The 21,922-nt window shown below is 43.3% G+C and overlaps 2 protein-coding genes across 2 annotated transcripts; both read left to right on the forward strand.

The window, feature by feature from the left end:
- The first annotated feature begins 1,026 nt into the window (after nt 1-1,026).
- On the forward strand, nt 1,027-11,212 carry LOC308174754 (28S rRNA (cytosine-C(5))-methyltransferase-like). The gene is made up of 10 exons (XM_080549854.1): nt 1,027-1,136; nt 1,416-1,535; nt 1,824-1,995; nt 2,299-2,407; nt 2,540-2,678; nt 3,310-3,425; nt 5,425-5,603; nt 6,838-7,042; nt 10,432-10,590; nt 10,707-11,212. Exons 1-10 carry the CDS (start codon nt 1,044-1,046, stop codon nt 10,978-10,980), a joined length of 1,566 nt encoding a protein of 521 aa, XP_080405980.1. The 5' UTR covers nt 1,027-1,043; the 3' UTR covers nt 10,981-11,212.
- A 3,238-nt stretch (nt 11,213-14,450) lies between these two features.
- On the forward strand, nt 14,451-18,403 carry LOC308174747 (28S rRNA (cytosine-C(5))-methyltransferase-like). The gene is made up of 7 exons (XM_080549845.1): nt 14,451-14,648; nt 14,942-15,061; nt 15,341-15,512; nt 15,816-15,936; nt 16,069-16,207; nt 16,828-16,943; nt 17,440-18,403. The coding sequence occupies exons 1-7, from the start codon at nt 14,556-14,558 to the stop codon at nt 17,996-17,998; spliced, it is 1,320 nt and encodes a 439-aa protein (XP_080405971.1). The 5' UTR covers nt 14,451-14,555; the 3' UTR covers nt 17,999-18,403.
- Nucleotides 18,404-21,922: the final 3,519 nt, after the last annotated feature.

Raw genomic sequence — 21,922 nt, forward strand, 5'->3', positions numbered from 1 at the left:
ATGAAGAGAATTGATTGAGGTAAACTCTTTATATCACTTCGGATCCCCATGGGGGTCCGTGGATATAAAGAGGTTAAATATAATCTGGGATTGGTACATCCCTTTGCACTTTTATATACAACCATCGATCAAATTATATACAACCATTGATCAAATTATATACAACCATTGTTTCCTGAAGAATATAATTGAATAAATGCCTCATGAGCAACTGTCTTTACAGAGCCCAACATATAAACCACCCTCAAGACCACCAGGACCAAGCTCCGGACCTGGGGTGATGGGGCCTTTTCAGCCGCAGCCCCCCGTCCCTCTGGAACGCCCTCCCCAACCACATCAGACAGGCCAACACCCTGCCAACATTTAAACAGGCCCTCAAAACCCACCTCTTCAAGCTTGCCTTCACCAGTTAACCCTCTCCCCCTCCCCTTCCCCCCATGTGTCCCCAGCACTACCTTCATTATACTTTCTTTTATTTATTTTGTTTCCTTTTTATTACTATTAACTATTATTATTATTATTATTATTATTATTATTATTATTATTATTATTATTATTATACGCTTGTTTTACTCAATTGTTTGTAAAGAAACACTGTAGCTGGCATGTAACGGAGTGGAAAGTGCAGTTAAATTATTTCTAAAATAGAGCCAAACAGCGCCCTCTAGGGGTCTAATGTAATACATCTATCTATCTATATCTAATCTATCTAGCACACTATCACACTATCACACTCTCTATCTATCTATCTATCTATCTATCAAAATATCAAAGTATCTATCTATCTCGTAAACGGTGGGAACACTTGACGGAAATGTTGGGGATTGAGTTTTCGTGATATTTTTTTACACACATCTGTAAACCAGACCGTAAACCTCGTTCAACTAGCCCCTCCTCCTTCCGTTTTCAGCAAGCCGTAAAGCAAATGATCACGAAAATGAAACGTGGGTTTCGTCCACACTTGCAGTAGTGGAGTCCTCTTGAAGTAGCTAGTTAATAATACAATTATTTTGTGTTAAACTTCTGTATATGTATTTGTAGCCATGGCTTTGTACATTAAAGCTGCAGAGATCCTTGAGAAAGTGGAGATGAAGCAGGCTGCTGTAAAGACCTTGGTGTACGATAGTAAATTTCAGGTAATTAAATGACTGACTTGCTAATAACTACAGTACCTTTGAATCAGATGCTGTGTGTGTGTGTGTGTGTGTGTGTGTGTGTGTGTGTGTGTGTGTGTGTGTGTGTGTGTGTGTGTATATGTGTGTGTGTGTGTGTGTGTGTGTGTGTGTGTGTGTGTGTGTGTGTGTGTGAGAGTGAGTGTGAGTGTGAGTGTCTGTGTCTGTCAGTCATACTCGACTACGAGTGACCGCCGATGTGTGTGTAATAATGTAATCTATAATAATGTGTCTCCTCACCAGAATATCAAGCAGCTCTTTGCTCTGGTGTGTGAAACCCAAAAGTTCTCATCCATCCTCCAAGAGATCATTGACTCGACCAAACTCCTCAAACAGACCAAGCTTAAAGTTCACCTGGCAAAGGTAACTACAGTATTCATCCTACTTCTGTTCCCCCTTCTAGCCTTAGTGAACAAAATACTACTCCATGCAGCCCCTCAGTATTCTTCAATTCCTTCCTCTTCACATTCTTGTTTTCCCCCCAACCTCAGTACTAACATACTTGATTCAACCACTAATCAAGCCCAAGTTTAGTAAAGTCATGTAAAACAGCATGCACACCCTGTGGACCAGAACCAGGATTTTATAACACAGCTTCATTGCTTCAACACTATGGTTGGCCATTCCCCTCTTGTTTTACCATATGCACAGGTCCTGGTGTATGACTTGCTCATTGGTCAGGGGTTGAAGTGTGGCGGGGCCTGGAAGGTTTTGATGATGAAACATCGCTCCAGACTCAACGCTGCGCTGGCCCGTATGAAAGTCCAACAGAAGGTCAGCCGGAACCAGGACCTGCTCCCCACCAGCCTCCAGCAGTCTGATGGTACGTGAGCTGACATACTTAACTACCAAGACCCAATAGATGGAGTTGTACGCACTACCCAAAAACTGAGTCAACTCTTAAGGCCAATGCACACGGCGTGCGATTTTGTCGCACGACAACTTTCGATTCTCAATTCACACCACCGAAGTGTCTGGCTGTGAATGGAGAATCGAATGTTGTCGTGCGACAAAATCGCATCGCACGCCGTGTTTATTGTCTCATTCAAAACAATGGAATCGAATTTGTGGTGCGACAAAATCGCACGCCGTGTGCATTGGCCTTTACATCCATATTCTCCCTCAGATGATCAGCTCCCACGGTATGTGCGTGTGAACACGTTGAAGACGAAGGTGGAGGATGTCGTTGACTATTTCAAGAGAGAGGGGTTCTCCTATCACGGGCAAGCCTACAGGTCAGTAAGTGGGCTTTGGGTTATCCTGTCCCCCCTATTTGTTTTATTCATGATTTCATTTCTGTTATTGTTGGAATGGCTATGGTTGATATACGGCTTAAGTAATTGTGCTCTGTATGTCGTTATGTTCAGGCTGGAGGACTTGCGTGGACTGAAAGGGAAAGTCTTTGTGGGTGACCTGCACCTTACCGACCTGCTGGTGTTCTCTGCGAAAACAGACTTCCATGACCACTATCTATACAAGGCTGGCCACATCATTCTACAGGACAAGGTAGGGATTCTGAAGGGATTGCTTTTACATTTCTTGAGGCAATCACTAATATGTTATTAAATAAGTGAAAGTAAAATTACCACTCCAATGCTTTTACCATTCTAACGTCTGATCTATTAAACTCACAGAATGAAGGAAACACAGGGTTCACAGGGTTCCCACGGGTCCTTGAAAAATAAAATCAAGGTTTAAAACTTAAAAGTTTTAGAAAATAGACATGGGTCATTGAAGTGCTTGAATTCCTCTATATATTCAAAAATGTTTTACTTAGCTCATCAACTAGTAAATAAGTCTCTGTATTGTTTAACTTTACACATATTTCTCAATATATTGTTTTGCTGTGCTGTGGTAGAGAAGGCAAGAGACCATCTAGTGTTCACACAATCAAGCCTCTCTTGAATTGTTGTCTGTGAGCGGATAGTTCCTGTTATATAAATTCTCATCTAGGTCTGTCTCAAACTATGCCATATTGGGTCCTTGAATTTGAGGGAATTGAGTCTTGAAAGTCCTTGAAAGGTGTTTGAATTTGATGTTTCAGAAGGTGTGGGAACCCTGGAAACATATTCTGTACTTAACACCCAGTCTACATGGGTTAAGTCCAGAGCTTTGGTTGTGATCTGTGTTGTGACAGGCCAGCTGCCTCCCAGCGTACCTCCTGAAACCCCCTGCAGGGAGTCATGTCCTTGATGCCTGTGCAGCGCCTGGGAACAAAACCAGCCATCTCGCTGCCATCATGAACAACAAGGGGTAAATCTTACAGGAGTTTCAACCAGATAAAGTTTGATGATATACATATACATCATATTAGGGATGCACCGAACATTCGGCCACCGAATGTATTCGGCCGAATATCGCAAAATAAAGCACATTCGGTATTCGGCCGAATGTGTGAAAACACCGAATGTTTACCACCGAATAGTGGCCGTGTTTTGATGACGCAATACAATTAAATATAACTCTCAACAGGCGCGCGGCGCGAGGCGACGCGCTTTCAAAACTGGCTGCGTTCGTAAATTCACTCAGGAAATCCGATCAGCACTCCTGGAATGCCTCTCGTCCAATCAAATGACTCGGTTTCTCTATGACGTCGGGCCCAGTGTGCGGTCCAGCGCTCTCAGAGCGACTTTACGAACGCAACCTTACACTCATCTAGCTAGTTAGCTTAGCAGTCGTAGCGGAAGAAGCAGAGTTGTTGCCTTGTTGAAAACATATTCAGACTCCCAGCTGTTCTACACGAGTTTATGACATGCAGCTGTATCATGCGGTGGTTTCTATGCAAACCAGAGACTATAAAAACAAAAGATATTAATTCTGAAATAACATGAACTATTATCCTACACTCAGGTGGACTCAATTCAACTTGTTGAATGACTTGTTGAAGACATTTAGCATTTGACCTAATTTTAAGAGTGACAAAGGGTCTGAATACTTATGTACATGAGGTATTTCTGTATTTACATTTTAATACATTTGCAAATATTAAAAAACGTTTTTACTTAGATTATGGGGTACTGTGTGTGGATTGATGGCAAATCTATTCAAAAATGTGAAAAAAGTGAAGGGGTCTAAATACTTTCTGAAGCCTATGTAGAGACAAATCATGAATATCATTAACTTGAACCCTGGAAAACAGTAGAGATTAAATCCCACGATAATTAGTTATAATAAGTTATATATAAAAGTTCTTTTTTTTCAATCTCAATTTCTTTCTTTGAGAAGCATGAATAAAAAGCAAAATGTATTTAGTTTATGCAATGATAAAATTAAAAACTGCCGATACACATTCGGTATTCGGTATTCGGCCAAGTGTTTCCTTAAATTCGGCTTCGGCCTCGGCCAAGAATTCATTTCGGTGCATCCCTACATCATATATACAGTCATGAAAATAGTGAAGGGTTAAAGATTAGTAACCTTAAAGAGTCTTTATTTTGTCCAAGTTCACAGGTAAAAATGGAAAGAATAGCTCCTGAAGCATGACCAACTAACCAAGTTAACATTACGTTATATCTGACTCTAAAATATATTTTATGGTTAATAATGATTGATTCATCGTCCCTGTGTTTGACAGACACTTGATCATAACTCAAATGACAGTGAATTGTGAGTTTAAGCTCAAGCCAATACTAGAAGCCCATGACTGGACTCTATTGTTAATGATGCATGTGAACATTAGACAGTAAATGGGAGAACCTGGTCACGATTATGCCGTCCTGTTTTAACAGAACCTTTATTTAGTGCACAACATCACATGCACCTAGGAAGAATTAGAATAGGGTATCAACAAATTAACCATTTTAACAGTTTCAAAGTAATACAGCAAACAAATGGAAGTTTAACCATAGGTTTAATGCTACATGGACAAAAATATTGGGACGCCCAAACATCCCGTTGAACCCAGTGTGTGCCCCGGCGAATGTATGAACGCGGCCATAGTGTATGTGTATCGAGAACAACACAGGAGACCGGAGCGCATAGGCCTAATCCGAGAAATCCATCCAACAATAGAACATAGGTGTGAGAGCCAGTTGGCCTACTATGTACATTACAATAGCAAAGGAATTGACAACAGGCGATCTATTCAGGATGTCCACCAGGCGAGCTCCTTCACCTGTAAATATGTGTTTGGGCCGAGAGAGCATTGATCACCATTCACATGGGAAGATCAGACAATCACTGTTTTTGCATCAGCCACATTTAAATACATTTTCAATCGTCGAGTTCTTCTTTCTTTTTTCCGTGTTAAAAGGAGGCTCTTTGCCTTTGATCTGGACGCCAAGCGTCTCTCCACCATGTCCACTCTCCTCCTCCGGGCCGGAGTCACGTGTCACCAGCTGGCCAATCAGGACTTTCTGAAGGTCGACCATGACAGCCCGCAGTATAGGGATGTGGAGTACATACTACTGGACCCATCATGCAGTGGATCAGGTAGGTGGGTGGGTGGGTGGGGTGGGTAGGTAGGTAGGTGGGTAGGTAGGTAGGTAGGTGGGTAGGTAGGTAGGTGGGTGGGTAGGTAGGTGGGTGGGTAGGTAGGTGGGTAGGTAGGTGGGTGGGTAGGTGGGTGGGTGGGTAGGTGGGTAGGTGGGTGGGTGGGTAGGTAGGTAGGTAGGTGGGTGGGTAGGTGGGTGGGTAGGTAGGTGGGTGGGTAGGTAGGTGGGTAGGTGGGTAGGTGGGTGGGTGGGTAGGTAGGTAGGTGGGTGGGTAGGTGGGTGGGTAGGTAGGTGGGTGGGTAGGTAGGTGGGTAGGTGGGTAGGTAGCTAGCTATGTAGGTGGGTGGGTAAGTAGATAGGTAGGTGGGTGGGTGGCGTAGGTAGGTAGGTAGGTAGGTGGGTGGGGTGGGGTGGGTAGGTAGGTGGGTGGGTGGGTGGGTAGCTGGGTGGGTGGGTAGATAGATAGGTAGGTAGGTAGGTGGGTAGGTAGGTGGGTAGGTAGGTAGGTAGATGGGTAGGTAGGTAGGTGGGTAGGTAGGTAGGTGGGTAGGTAGGTAGGTAGGTGGGTAGGTAGGTAGGTGGGTAGGTGGGTGGGTAGGTAGGTGGGTGGGTAGATAGATAGGTAGGTGGGTGGGTGGGTAGGTGGGTAGGTAGGTGGGTGGGTAGGTAGGTGGGTGGGTGGGTAGGTAGGTGGGTAGGTAGGTAGGTGGGTAGGTGGGTGGGTAGATAGATAGGTAGGTGGGTGGGTGGGTAGGTGGGTAGGTAGGTAGGTAGGTGGGTAGGTAGGTGGGTGGGTGGGTAGGTAGATAGGTAGGTGGGTGGGTAGGTAGATAGATAGGTAGGTGGGTGGGTGGGTGGGTAGGTAGGTAGGTAGGTAGGTAGGTGGGTAGGTGGGTAGGTAGGTGGGTAGGTGGGTGGGTAGATAGATAGGTGGGTGGGTAGATAGATAGGTAGGTGGGTGGGTGGGTGGGTAGGTAGGTAGGTAGGTGGGTAGGTGGGTGGGTAGATAGGTGGGTGGGTAGGTAGGTGGGTGGGTGGGTAGGTAGGTAGATGGGTAGGTAGGTGGGTGGATGGCTAGATAGGTGGGTGGGTAGGTAGGTGGGTGGGTGGGTAGGTAGGTAGATAGGTAGATAGGTAGGTGGGTAGGTGGGTAGGAAGAGAGGGATGGAGGAAAAGAGAGAGAGAATATTCATAAAATACTCTAATGTACAGCGTGTGTATGTTCATCACAGGGATGGTGTGTCTGCGGGGCGAGGCCTCTCCCTCCCAGCAGGACCAGGGGCGTCTGAAGGCCCTGGCTGCGTTCCAGCTCCGCTGTCTCAACCACGCCCTCAGCTTCCCGCGGCTTCAGAGGCTGGTCTACTCCACCTGCTCCGTCCACACTGAGGAGAACGAGCAAGTGGTGGCAGCCTGTCTCAAGCAGAACCCAGGCTTCAGGTCAGAAACATACTGACCCTTAGTGGCCTGGGGTGGTCTAGAATGCACACATCATGCCCTCTCTCCTTTCTTCTCCTTACTTTCCTGTCTGTCTTCACTATATCTGTCCAATAAAATGAAAAATATGAGTGGGACTGCCCCACTCAGAAAAAAAAAAAAAAAAAAAAAACATACTGACCCAATAATCGTGTGCCCCCAGACATCACACTTGGCACTTAAGATATGTTAGAATCAAAGTTGAGCTGGAATCCATGTGAGGTGAACGGTCAGTTAAGGCCAATGCACACGGCATGCGATTTTGTCTCACCGCCGAATTCGATTCCATTGTTTTGAATGAGACAATGCACACGGCGTTCGATGCGATATAGAGAGAGGTTCTGGGCCCTGGACAGTCTGGACGGATTGATGGCAGCTGCTGGACTGAAAAAAATCAGGTGTAGTGCTGAGGCACAAATATGTACATTTCAAGCCTGCAAACTGCGACACTTTAAATAAATGTGCAATAACACTATGTGCAATATGTGCAATATGTGCAATATGACAATATGTGCAATATGACAACCCTAGTCGTCTATCTGTACAGTATAGTATAGTGCAGGGGTCGGGAACCTTTTTGACTGGGAGAGCCATAAAAGCCAAATATTTCTAAATGTATTTCATTGAGAGCCATATAGTATTTTTAACATTATGTGTCTTACTTTTAATGCGATTTCTGGTGCTGCATGGTTTTGCTGATAGTCTGGTTCATACGTGGTGAGGTTGAGCTTCATGCAGGCGTTGAGGCTTCCATCAGTTAAACGTGAGCGTAGGTTGGTCTTAATGTTCCTCATATGCGAGAATGACTGCTCACATACATATGTAGAGCTAAACATGGTCAATACGGCAATACTAACACGCTGCATTGTGTGGTATGTCACAGGAAGCTCGTTCCAAGTTTTCAGAATCAGCTGGTCTTCAGGTTGAAGTTTTTTTCATTTCTGTCCACTTGTGTTCCCTCGCCAGCTCTGCTCGCTGTCACGCAAGACTTTCCAACTCTCCATTAAGTGTCTTGAACTTACTCATCCACATGTCTGATGCCTTCAGGTCAGCAACTTCCAGCTCAAAGTCTCCCATAGAGACCCCAGGGATGCATGTCAGGTCGATTTTGTCCACTGCACACTCATGTGGATGAGTGATGAACTTGAAAAGACCAGTGCGCGCACGAAATTCTCCAAAACGTGCTTTGAATGACTGCAGGAGATTGGACGTAAAGCCAGCTAGCTGCTGGAGATCCAGATGTTGAGTGGAGTCACTTGCTAAGCATGCATCTCTAAATTGTTGCAGTGTTACAAAGTGCAGAAGACGACCTGTTTCAATGTCCCTGAGAAAGACTTCCAGCTTGCTTTCAAATGCAAACACTGCTTGTTGAAGGGATGAGATTGTATTTCCAATACCTTGCATTTTCACATTGAGCTGGTTCAGATGGCCTGTTATGTCCACGAGATAGTGAAACTGCAGGAGCCAGTCAGTGTTGTCTAGCTCAGGATGCTTGACGCCTTTCATTTGAAGAAAAGTCCGGATTTCACTCAGGCAAGCTGCAAAACGGCTGAGCACCTTTCCCCTTGACAACCAACGCACGTTGCTGTGTAAAAGCAGACTGGGATAATGATTCCCAACTTCTTCTAACAGAGCTTTAAACTGGCGATCATTTAAAGCTCAGGCAACAATGAAGTTGACCACTCGAATGACCAGCGACATCACCTCACCTAGCTCCTGGCCACACGTCTGAGCGCAAAGCGCCTCCTGGTGCAGGATGCAATGAAAACTTAGGATGGCTCTCTTTTCATGTTCATGGAGAAGCGCTACAAATCCTTTGTTCTTCCCCAACATACAGGGTGCACCATCAGTACAGACAGAAATACGTTTATCCATCGGCAGTTTTTTTTCTTTAGCAAACTCCATGAAAGACGTGAATAAATCCTCTCCTCTGGTTGTCCCTTTCATTGGCAAAACAGCCAAGCTTTCCTCACGCAGTGTGTCACCTGCAGCATACCTGGCAAATATACTGAACTGAGATAGATGGCTAACATCTGTTGACTCATCTAACGCGAGAGAAAAGTATGTCACCGTCACCGTGACACCCACGCAGTTGCTGTTGACTCGTCTGCACTCTCCGCTGTAGCTCCTCGCATGCCTTTTTCCTGCTGTCCCCCGCTGGATATTTCGATGCAAATGAAGCATGATGCGTATCGAAGTGCCGCTTTATATTTGACCGTTTCATCTATGCAATTTTATCATTGCATATTAGACATACCGCAGATCCTGCGATCTCCACAAATGCAAATTCCTCTGTCCACGCAGCCTGGAATGCACGGTAATCGTCTTTTTTTCTTTTTGCCATCTTTCTCGTTACAAGGGTTGAAGCGTATAAGCTAGTTCACTATCTGATCAAATTGTTTTTTATTTATTCACCTTTACAACGACCTCTGACACTCTCGCGAGACATTGGTTCCCGACCCGACCCACGGGTCACGGGTCATGGGTCCCGTGAAGAGTCCCGTGAAATTTAACTTCAAAACGAATTTCTGTTTACTTTAAAATGACACAGTATTATTACGCAATATCACAAGTATTTTAAAATCAGTTCCAAACTGATTTTTTTTTTCGACTTTTTTTTTTTTTTTTTTTTTTTACTTTTCAACCCAATTGTCTGGGAGCCATATGCCGTCACCGGAAGAGCCATATATGGCTCGCGAGCCATAGGTTCCCGACCACTGGTATAGTGGATAGTGTACATAGCCTTTATTTATGTAAACCAGCTCCTTCCCTTCTTGTGTTTTTTTAAAGTTTTTTTTTTTTTTTTTCTTTCCTAACACCAGGGGAGCCACCCCTCCTAAATTTCGTTGTTTGGTACCTGTACTGTAGCAATGACAATATTCATTCATTCATATTGTCGCACGACAACATTCGATTCTCAATTCACACCACCGAAGTCAAAAACACGGCCCATCTCATATGGGATTACAAGACACCTATATTACATAATAATAACAATCGAGCATGTAGGCACAATATACACAGTTGTATCTTGTAGAAATTGTGGAAGCAAGGCAAGCAATATTGGTAAAGCCTATAGTAATCAGCCTGCCTGGTCCGACTTCAGTGGTGTGAATTGAGAATCGAATGTTGTCGTGCGGCAAAATCGCACGCCGTGTGCATTGGCCTTTAAAAGTAGATTCACAGTTTTATTAATTACGAACGGCATCTGAATTCACTTGAACTGACTTGCCGCCTACCTTGGTAACTATGCATCTTCCCCTCCCTGTCGCTTTTGGTTTGCAAGAACATTCCAGATAATTGCTCGCTTGATTCTGAAAACTCTTGACCGGTTGTGACCGTCCTATCTGCAGGCTGGTTCCTGTACTCTTACAGTGGCCGGAGAGAGGCCTGAAGCCCCTCACTCAGTGTCTCAGAGCCAGCCCAACCGCGACCCTCACACACGGCTTCTTTGTCGCTCTGCTGGAGAGACACACCGCTGAGACCTTGAGCCAGGAGAGCCCCCAAGTGATGTGAGTTCACATTGAATAAAAACAATGCAAACATTCTGTATTCTTTAGTGTTTGCCAAGTGTAGAAACGTAACAAAAATTTTATTGTTTTGTTAACGTTTGTCTCTACTGTCGTAGCAATCCTGTTGCAGAGTTGAGTCCAAGCAGTCCATCTGCCGGTGATGCTGAAGAGCCTAGTGTGACTGAAGATATGGAGGTGGCTAAGGAGCCCAAGCCCTCTGTGGACCAGACAGCCTGCTCAGGAGCAAAGAAGAAAAAGAGGAAGAAGAAAAAGAAGGACAAACTGGATATGGAGGTGGCTAAGAAGCCCACGCCCTCTGTGGACCAGACAGCCTGCTCAGGAGCAAAGAAGAAAAAGAGGAAGAGGAAGAAGAAGGTCAAAGTGGAGTGACACTGGACTTTGGGAACTTGGCTTTAGGTGTCCTTTCAGACAAAATAAGGACAATGTTCTCTTCAGCTGTTATTTGGACATCAAGTCATGTTTACCCTACCTGGGCAATCGTGGCACTGATTTGGTACATCAAATCTGGGATGTGTAAGTAGTGTAAAAATGCATTTTCTACTCACTGAAGTTATGTAATGATGTTACATACTGATTAAGACAATGTTACTGTCAAGTTGGCAGTAAGTTAATTGCCATGGTTGGTTCTTTCTGAGATTTAAACTTCGCTCTCTTTTTGACAGTAGGATGTATTTTTCTCAAATAAACATTATGCTAATATCCAACTTTTTTTTAATAATTTGGAAGATGGAGAGACCAGACAGAGCGATATCACATTTTAATTAAAACCAGTACATTTCAAGACATCATGAGCAGAGGGGAGGATATTATAACACTGCCTAGGTCTGCACATTCACTCGTCTCTCTCATCCTCCAATGGGAAAAATCCTCACATTAGAAACGCAAACATCTTCGCGCACACACACACACACACACACACACACACACACACACACACACACACACAGCTCACAATAACATCCCTAGATAAGATTATACAGTCACGCTACCTACACCACTCACAAACAAAACAAAACAAAAACAGAAACAAAAATAATAATAAATAACAGTTCACAGAGTACTTATTTTTAAGTTTTCTTAACCCTGAAAAAAAGTAATCCTTTTTTTTTTTTTTTTATTCCTAACCCTGCTAGGAATTAATGAAGAACAACTAACTAGCTCAAATATTCGTCCACATGTTTTTTAAGAGAGACAAATTATTACCCAATACAATTTTTTGAAAACATGTCATGACATCATGTGTGAGTGTGAGTGTGTACAGGCGTTGCATTCTGAGAAGAGGGTCGGATGTTGCTTGATGATGAACACCACGGCTGTGTTGCAAAATGTTTTTCTTGCATTCTATCTGAAGCGGACTGCGTATACGCACTAGATAGATTATTGTCAGAACACATCTTGGAACACAGAACCATGTTTCTTTATTGTGCTTTATGCAGCGTTTACGTAATCTCTGAGTTAATTTATCCACCTAATTTTTCTGGTTTTCTGCTCGAAATGACATGCCCACAGTGAATATAGAATATCTCCACAATCACAAGGGCCTTCATAATGATCTTGTTATCAAATGAAAGCTAACACCTGTGGGGTGGCTGTAGAAGTGTCAGAATCAAAATCTATGTTACTGTGTCAGAGTAAATAGAGCTAGAACATTATAAAACATCTCAAATTCAGTCTCCGCCTAAAAAAACAACAGCTTTTACAGTGAATATCACCTTGGAAACCTGATAACCAAGCCCAAATCATCTAGGAATCAGTACTCTTATTAGTCTTATTAGTACTTATTAGTACTTATTAGTACTTATTAGTACTCATATTAGTCTTATTAGTACTTGTGCCAAAGTTGATGCTAGTAATGTGAGCAAATGCAACTTTGTACCTGTTTTAGTACAGGTATGTTTAGGCGGACACCTATTATGTTTAGGCCATTTGGAGATATGTTGGCACCATCTTTGACCTTTGACATTTCTCATGTATCAGATTTCCTTTTTTTCTTTTTTTTTTCTGGATTTTTTTGGAGTTGGCCGACCAATGGTATGGAAATTTGGCGTTGAAACCGGACATGACACATTCTCCAGTTGGAGAAAACTGGATGTGACGTGTTTACCGTCTCTGGAAAAAAATGGTGGCATCGTATAGCATGCAAAGTTGTGAAAATGTTTTGATATTGATGAAGAGAATTGATCGAGGTAAACTCTTTATACAACAACCTCCAGCTCAACTCATCAAAAACACAAGAAATCATCGTAGACTTCAGGCACAGCCCCCCCCCCCAAAAACCCATCAACATCCTTGGAGAACCCATAACCATAACGGACTCCTTCAAATTCCTTGGCACTCACATCAGCAACTCCCTCAAATGGAACACCAACACAGACTTCATCACCAAAAAAGCCCACCAACGACTATTCTTTCTTAGACAGCTCAAGAAATTCAAAGTAAAACAAAAACTCCTCCTTCAGTTCTACACCGCCATCATTGAGAGCATACTCACCTCATCCATCACAGTTTGGTACGGCAGCTCGGACAGTAAATCAAAAAGGAAACTACAGCAAATAGTAAAGAAATCATCCAAGATCATCGGCACCCCTCTCCCATCAGTTGAATCACTGTATCTCAAACGCACCATAAATAGAGCACATAAAATTATCTCTGACCCCTCCCACCCTGCTCACCACCTGTTCCAACTGTTGCCCTCTGGACGGCGCTACCGATCCCTGGCCACCAAAACATCCCGCTTCAAAAACAGTTTTTTCCCCTCTGCCATAAGGACTCTCAATACCTGACTCACTGCACTGTATAAATTGTAAATTGTAAATATGTTCTGTCTTGTCTTGTGGTTATGTGTGTTTCATGTCCATGTAATAGTCATGTAAAATGTGTGTATGTTTTTTGACACTGCTTTTTGAGTTGTACCGAAAACAAATTCCACCGACCTAGGTCGTGTGGTCATTAAACTATTCATTCATTCATATCACTTCGGATCCCCATGGGGGTCCGTGGATATAAAGAGGTTAAATATAATCTGGGATTGGTACATCCCTTTGCACTTTTATATACGACCATTGATCAAATTATATACAACCATTGATCAAATTATATACAACCATTGATTCCTGAAGAATATAATTGAATAAATGCCTCATGAGCAACTGTCTTTACAGAGCCCAACATATAAACCACCCTCAAGACCACCAGGACCAAACTCCGGACCTGGGGTGATAGGGCCTTTTCAGCCGCAGCCCCCCGTCCCTCTGGAACGCCCTCCCCAACCACATCAGACAGGCCAACACCCTGCCAACATTTAAACAGGCCCTCAAAACCCACCTCTTCAAGCTTGCCTTCACCAGTTACCCCTCTCCCCTTCCCCCCATGTGTCCCCAGCACTACCTTCATTATACTTTCTTTTATTTATTTTGTTTCCTTTTTATTACTATTAACTATTATTATTATTATTATTATTATTATTATTATTATTATTATTATTATTATACGCTTGTTTTACTCAATTGTTTGTAAAGAAACACTGTAGCTGGCATGTAACGGAGTGGAAAGTGCAGTTAAATTATTTCTAAAATAGAGCCAAACAGCGCCCTCTAGGGGTCTAATGTAATACATCTATCTTATCTATATCTAATCTATCTAGCACACTATCACACTATCTATCTATCTATCAAAGTATCTATCTATCTCGTAAACGGTGGGAACACTTGACGGAAATGTTGGGGATTGAGTTTTCGTGATATTTTTGACACACATCTGTAAACCAGACCGTAAACCTCGTTCAACTAGCCCCTCCTCCTTCCGTTTTCAGCAAGCCGTAAAGCAAATGATCACGAAAATGAAACGTGGGTTTCGTCCACACTTGCAGTAGTGGAGTCCTCTTGAAGTAGCTAGTTAATAATACAATTATTTTGTGTTAAACTTCTGTATATGTATTTGTAGCCATGGCTTTGTACATTAAAGCTGCAGAGATCCTTGAGAAAGTGGAGATGAAGCAGGCTGCTGTAAGGACCTTGCTGTACGATAGTAAATTTCAGGTAATTAAATGACTGACTTGCTAATAACTACAGTACCTTTGAATCAGATGCTGTGTGTGTGTGTGTGTGTGTGTGTGTGTGTGTGTGTGTGTGTGTGTGTGTGTGTGTGTGTGTGTGTGTGTGTGTGTGTGAGTGTGAGTGTGAGTGTGAGTGTGAGTGTGAGTGTGAGTGTGAGTGTGAGTGTGAGTGTGAGTGTGAGTGTCTGTGTCTGTGTCTGTCAGTCATACTCGACTACGAGTGACCGCCGATGTGTGTGTAATAATGTAATCTATAATAATGTGTCTCCTCACCAGAATATCAAGCAGCTCTTTGCTCTGGTGTGTGAAACCCAAAAGTTCTCATCCATCCTCCAAGAGATCATTGACTCGACCGAACTCCTCAAACAGACCAAGCTTAGAATTCACCTGGCAAAGGTCAGTATTCATCCTACTTCTGTTCCCCCTTCTAGCCTTAGTGAACAAAATACTACTCCATGCAGCCCCTCAGTATTCTTCAATTCCTCTTCACATTCTTGTTTTCCCCCCAACCTCAGTACTAACATACTTGATTCAACCACTAATCAAGCCCAAGTTTAGTAAAGTCATGTAAAACAGCATGCACACCCTGTGGACCAGAACCAGGATTTTATAACACAGCTTCATTGCTTCAACACTATGGTTGGCCATTCCCCTCTTGTTTTACCATATGCACAGGTCCTGGTGTATGACTTGCTCATTGGTAAGAAGTTGATGTGTGGCGGGGCCTGGAAGGTTTTGATGATGAAACATCGCTCCAGACTCAACGCTGCGCTGGCCCGTATGAAAGTCCAACAGAAGGTCAGCCGGAACCAGGACCTGCTCCCCACCAGCCTCCAGCAGTCTGATGGTACGTGAGCTGACATACTTAACTACCAAGACCCAATAGATGGAGTTGTACGCACTACCCAAAAACTGAGTCAACTCTTAAGGCCAATGCACACGGCGTGCGATTTTGTCGCACGACAACTTTCGATTCTCAATTCACACCACCGAAGTGTGTGGGTGTGAATGGAGAATCGAATGTTGTCGTGCGACAAAATCGCATCGCACGCCGTGTTTATTGTCTCATTCAAAACAATGGAATCGAATTCGTGGTGCGACTAAATCGCACGCTGTGTGCATTGGCCTTTACATCCATATTCTCCCTCAGATCCATATTCTCCCTCAGATGATCAGCAGTATGTGCGTGTGAACACGTTGAAGACGAAGGTGGAGGATGTCGTTGACTATTTCAAGAGAGAGGGGTTCTCCTATTACGGGCAAGCCTACAGGTCAGTAAGTGGGGTTTGGGTTATCCTGTCCCCCCTATTTGTTTTATTCATGATTTCATTTCTGTTATTGTTGGAATGGCTATGGTTGATATACGGCTTAAGTAATTGTGCTCTGTATGTCGTTATGTTCAGGCTGGAGGACTTGCGTGGACTGAAAGGGAAAGTCTTTGTGGGTGACCTGCACCTTACCGACCTGCTGGCGTTCTCTGCGAAAACAGACTTCCATGACCACTATCTATACAAGGCTGGCCACATCATTCTACAGGACAAGGTAGGGATTCTGAAGGGATTGCTTTTACATTTCTTGAGGCAATCACTAATATGTTATTAAATAAGTGAAAGTAAAATTACCACTCCAATGCTTTTACCATTCTAACGTCTGATCTATTAAACTCACAGAATGAAGGAAACACAGGGTTCACAGGGTTCCCACGGGTCCTTGAAAAATAAAATCAAGGTCTTAAAAGTTTTAGAAAATAGACATGGGTCATTGAAGTCTTTGAATTCCCATCTCTCTCTCTCTCTCTCTAAAAAGTCAACTAGTAAATAAGTCTCTGTATTGCTTAACTTTACACATATTTCTCAATATATTGTTTTGCTGTGCTGTGGTAGAGAAGGCAAGAGACCATCTAGTGTTCACACAATCAAGCCTCTCTTTAATTGTTGTCTGTGAGCGGATAGTTCCTGTTATATAAATTCTCATCTAGGTCTGTCTCAAACTATGCCATATTGGGTCCTTGAATTTGAGGGAATTGAGTCTTGAAAGTCCTTGAAAGGTGTTTGAATTTGATGTTTCAGAAGGTGTGGGAACCCTGGAAACATATTCTGTACTTAACACCCAGTCTACACGGGTTAAGTCCAGAGCTTTGGTTGTGATCTGTGTTGTGACAGGCCAGCTGCCTCCCAGCGTACCTCCTGAAACCCCCTGCAGGGAGTCATGTCCTTGATGCCTGTGCAGCGCCTGGGAACAAAACCAGCCATCTCGCTGCCATCATGAACAACAAGGGGTAAATCTTACAGGAGTTTCAACCAGATAAAGTTTGATGATATACATATACATCATATATACAGTCATGAAAATAGTGAAGGGTTAAAGATTAGTAACCTTAAAGAGTCTTTATTTTGTCCAAGTTCACAGGTAAAAATGGAAAGAATAGCTCCTGAAGCATGACCAACTAACCAAGTTAACATTTACGTTACCGGTATATCTGACTCTAAAATATATTTTATGGTTAATAATGATTGATTCATCGTCCCTGTGTTTGACAGACACTTGATCATAACTCAAATGACAGTGAATTGTGAGTTTAAGCTCAAGCCAATACTAGAAGCCCATGACTGGACTCTATTGTTAATGATGCATGTGAACATTAGACAGTAATGTGATGTGAGTTCACATTGAATAAAAACAATGCAAACATTCTGTATTCTTTAGTGTTTGCCAAGTGTAGAAACGTAACAAAAAATCTATTGTTTTGTTAACGTTTGTCTCTACTGTCGTAGCAATCCTGTTGCAGAGTTGAGTCCAAGCAGTCCATCTGCCGGTGATGCTGAAGAGCCTAGTGTGACTGAAGATATGGAGGTGGCTAAGGAGCCCAAGCCCTCTGTGGACCAGACAGCCTGCTCAGGAGCAAAGAAGAAAAAGAGGAAGAAGAAAAAGAAGGACAAACTGGATATGGAGGTGGCTAAGAAGCCCACGCCCTCTGTGGACCAGACAGCCTGCTCAGGAGCAAAGAGGAAGAAGAAAAAGAAGGAGCTGAGGCCCAGGGGTCTTCCAGGCGTGAAGCTGAACATCACTGTTGACATGTCGGTCCGCCGGAGGAAGCAGCGAGAGCTGCGATACCAATACTGGCCGATTCGGCAGCAGCTCCATTACAAGGGGATCAAGACCAGAGTCCGGAACCCAGCGACCCTCTGCGTCTGGACGCAGGACCCTCTGGACCCTCTGGACCCTCAGGACCCTCTGCGTCTGAATGAAGCCCTGAAGTTCGAGAGCCTAGAAGAAGCTACTACTGATTTAAAACGTAGATACCCTGACATAGATTTCGCTAAAAAGGTTTAATTTTAGTAGGCTAAAAACCTGCTCAGGGGGTAATAGGCATGCCCCATCTTCCATTCTAAGCCTAAACGTGTTATATTATAGCCTATATATATATTCTTGTTTTTCATCTCCGAGACCTATGCATTTTGAGGCTGGGTAAGTTAGTTTATATTATTTCATTGTTGTTGAAATGGACACTTATCTATATTATTTCATCATGATGTTAGTTGATCAGCGCTTGAAAGTAGGCTATAGGCTGTAAACTGCTGTTTTTTGTGGTTGTTGTTGACGGTTGTTTTGTTGCTAATTTTGTTTTCCCAGTATCTTTCATTACGGCCCTGCCTAAGGTTGTGTATTCTCTACTCTGTGTAGATCAACGGGCCGTATTGGTTTACCTAAAGTAAAGGACTTATTTTTCTTATGATCAATTTATTCCGCCCCCTTGGAGTTTTTTTTCTCTAGGGACTCGCCTTCTAGTAATGGGTGGGAGGGTTAGGATTGCATGGGTTATCCATGTAGGATGTTGTTGTTCTTTTTGTGTTGTCTTGTGGTGTGTGTGTGTGTGTATTTGTTGGTTCTACTCGCTGCTCTGGTGTGTGTGTGCGTGTGTGTGTGTGTGTGTGCGCGTGTGGAGGCTGCGTGTGTGCGTGTGCGTGCGTGGCTGGCTGCATGTGGGTATGTGCGGGAGGGGGGGGGGGGGGTACAGGTCTTGCTCTGCCAGTTTTTTTTTTTTTTCTTCAGCTCATATTGTGCCTTGCATATACCACCATCTAAATGACTAAGATAACAGTGTTTTCCTTTAATGCACGTGGCCTTAATTTACCACATAAACGTACAGGTTTTTTGGATGTGTTAAGAAGAGAGAAAGTGGATATAGCCATGGTTAGCGAGTCCCACTTGCTGCAGAGGGATGTCCATAAACTAAAAGATAAACATTATATGGTGAAGGCAAGTTCATCAGCCCTAAACAAAACGAAGGGAGTAGTAATCCTTGCTCGCCGTAATTTTCAGTTAACTAACTTAGGTGTAGGGGGCGATTTAGATGGAAGAATTACTTATATGAAAACCATTATTGAAAATAAGAAAATAGCCTCTTTGTCTATTTACGCGCCTAACAGTTATGATTCGGATTTTTATACACGCCTATCTAATATCATGCATGACCTGGTAGAATACCGTTTAATAATTGGGGCAGACTTTAATGCAGTGTTGGTGGACCACTCAGCAGATAGGACAGCTTCTGTAGAGGGCAGTGACCAGAGAGTAGCGTCTGGTGCATTAAACAAATGGGCCCAGGAATTTTCAGTTATGGATATATGGCGTGTTATTAATCCAAACAAACGAGACTACTCCTTTTTTTCCGGAAGACATCATACATTCTCCAGAATTGATTTTATTTTCGCCTCGAAGAATCTTCTCGAAAAGGTAAGCGCAGATATGCTCCCTCTCGCCTTCTCTGATCATAAGGCAGTTATCTGCAGGGCCAAATTATCAGAAACGCGCGACCGTGCGCCGCGCTGGCGTCTAAACACATCTTTATTGCGTAATGACAGCTTTGTGGAACAACTTCAAACTGGTCTGGCTGAATTTATTTTGTTCAATGAGCACTCAGTAGAAGATCCTCGGATACTATGGGACTCTGTGAAGGGTTATATTAGGAGTAATTGTATATCTTTTGCCTCTCATTTGAACAAGGCACGTCACCGTAGAACCCTTGAACTGGAACATGAATTCGGTCAACTTGAGAGAGACATGCACAGTAACACTACCCCTGAATCAATCATACAAAGAAACAAAATAAAGGATGAGCTGAACTCCTTGTTGCGACAGCGAGCTGAATTCCTCATTCAACGTTCACGCCGGAATCATTATTTCGAAGGTGCCCGCCCCAGCCGATCTCTTGCCATCAGCCTCCGTGCCAGTGAGAATTTTGCGAATATTTCATGCATCAAAACACTAGAGGGAGACCTAGTAACAGATCCCAAAACAATTAATTCAACCTTCCGCTCTTTTTATTCCAAGTTATACAACTCCGAAGTATCTTATGACTCATCTAAATCAGATGCTTTCCTTAACAATCTCAATCTTCCTAAATTGCTGCCGCAGGATGCCATATCTCTGGATAAACCCATTACTTTAATTGAATTAAAAAATGCTTTACACAAGCTTAACAAAGGTAAATCACCTGGGTTTGATGGCATCCCTCCAGAATTTTATTTAACATTTTGGTCTCAACTTGGCCCTCTACTTTTAAAGATGATTAATCATGCTATGTTTAGTGGAGCCTTTTCCAGAGATGTTAACATCGCTACTATAACATTGCTTCACAAAAAAGGCAAAGATCCAACTGAGTGCGCAAATTACCGTGCTTTGTCACTCTTGAATGCAGACATAAAAGTGTTTGCAAAAGTGTTGGCACTTAGACTGGAGCCATTCATGAACAAACTTATACATCCGGATCAAACCGGATTCATGAAATCCAGATTATCCTCAGATAATGTACGCAGGCTCTTGCACATCATTGATGCTTCTGCTGATAATGCTACTCCCTGTGCGGTCCTTTCTCTGGATGCAGAGAAAGCTTTTGACCGTCTGGAGTGGCACTACCTATGGTCTGTTCTCCAGCTTATGGGTTTCGGGACAAAATTCACCAACATGATAAAGACCCTTTATTCCTCTCCTTCAGCTATGGTTATGACTGGGAATGTGTGTTCCTCTTTATTTCCTGTCGGACGCTCCTCGCGCCAAGGCTGCGTTTTTTCTCCACTTTTGTTCACTTTATCTTTGGAGCCTTTAGCCCAGGCTGTGCGTCAGTCACCCCACATTCCGATAACTGCCCATGGCACGGATCATTATCTCACTTTATTGTGACGACATTCTACTCTATCTTGGTGACGCCGAAAATTCAACCCCACATCTTTTATCTATTTTTCACCAGTATGGGAGCATTTCCGGTTATAAAATTAACTGGTCCAAGTCGGCGTTCCTTCCCATCAATGAGGCCTCAAGGCAGGTATCACTACCATCAGATATCCCAGTGGTTGACCATTTCAAATATCTAGGCTTATCAATCTATCCATCACTACAAACTACAATACCTTATAATTATAACTCTACCTTGAAACAAGTGGAGACGGATCTGGAGCGCTGGTCATCTATTCCCAACTCTTTCCGATCTAGAGTTTCCATTATTAAGATGAACATCTTGCCCCGGGTTAACTTCTTTAGTGCTATGCTCCCCTTGGCTCCACCTGCTGGACACTGGGACAAACTACATAAATTGGTCTCCAGGTATGTCTGGAAAGGGAAACGCCCACGGATGAAAATGTCCACTCTGCAGAAACACATATCCTCTGGTGGTCTTGGATTGCCTAATTTCCAGTTTTATTTTTGGTCAACAACCCTTCGTGCTCTTCACACCTGGCTCAACCCAGATGCACAAGTAGCCTGGCGATCTCTGGAGGAGAAGTTGGTGAGCCCACATAGGCTTCAGGATGTTATCTATTCTAACATTCCTCTCAAAACCTGTAAATCCAAGTTTGGCCCTTTAATCTCTCATCTTGTCGCCACATGGAGAACTGTAGAAATGCAGGCCAACATTCATCTGAAGTTCCATCCTTACATTCCGTTATTTAATAACTTTGCCATTTGCTCAGGAGGTCGCCCCATTTCCTTCCCTCAGTGGAGTGGAAGAGGGGTTTACACCCTATCTGACATCACTGTAGGTAATGAATTTAGATCATTTCAAGACCTGCAATCTCACTTTAATTTACCTGGCACCTCTTTCTTTTTCTACCTCCAGCTCCGTAGTGCCCTACGGACATACGGAGTCCCCTGGGGAGAAGACTTGAAGGTACATCCCATCCACAAAATGTTTGTTGGTAAACCTACCACAGCCTTAGTCTCTAACCTATACACACTTATGATCAAATGTGCAGATATCCC

The sequence above is a fragment of the Nansenia antarctica genome, assembly GCF_963989245.1.
Source record: "Nansenia antarctica genome assembly, chromosome: 20".
Classification (NCBI taxonomy): domain Eukaryota; kingdom Metazoa; phylum Chordata; class Actinopteri; order Argentiniformes; family Microstomatidae; genus Nansenia; species Nansenia antarctica.

Coding starts and splice junctions, on each gene's coding strand:
- LOC308174754 (XM_080549854.1), top strand. CDS start 1,044: ATGGCTTTGTACATTAAAGCTGCAGAGATCCTTGAGAAAGTGGAGATG. Junction 1,137..1,415: donor TGTACGATAGTAAATTTCAG/GTAATTAAATGA, acceptor TCTCCTCACCAG/AATATCAAGCAGCTCTTTGC. Junction 10,591..10,706: donor CAGGAGAGCCCCCAAGTGAT/GTGAGTTCACAT, acceptor CTACTGTCGTAG/CAATCCTGTTGCAGAGTTGA.
- LOC308174747 (XM_080549845.1), top strand. CDS start 14,556: ATGGCTTTGTACATTAAAGCTGCAGAGATCCTTGAGAAAGTGGAGATG. Junction 15,937..16,068: donor TATTACGGGCAAGCCTACAG/GTCAGTAAGTGG, acceptor CGTTATGTTCAG/GCTGGAGGACTTGCGTGGAC. Junction 16,208..16,827: donor ACATCATTCTACAGGACAAG/GTAGGGATTCTG, acceptor GTGTTGTGACAG/GCCAGCTGCCTCCCAGCGTA.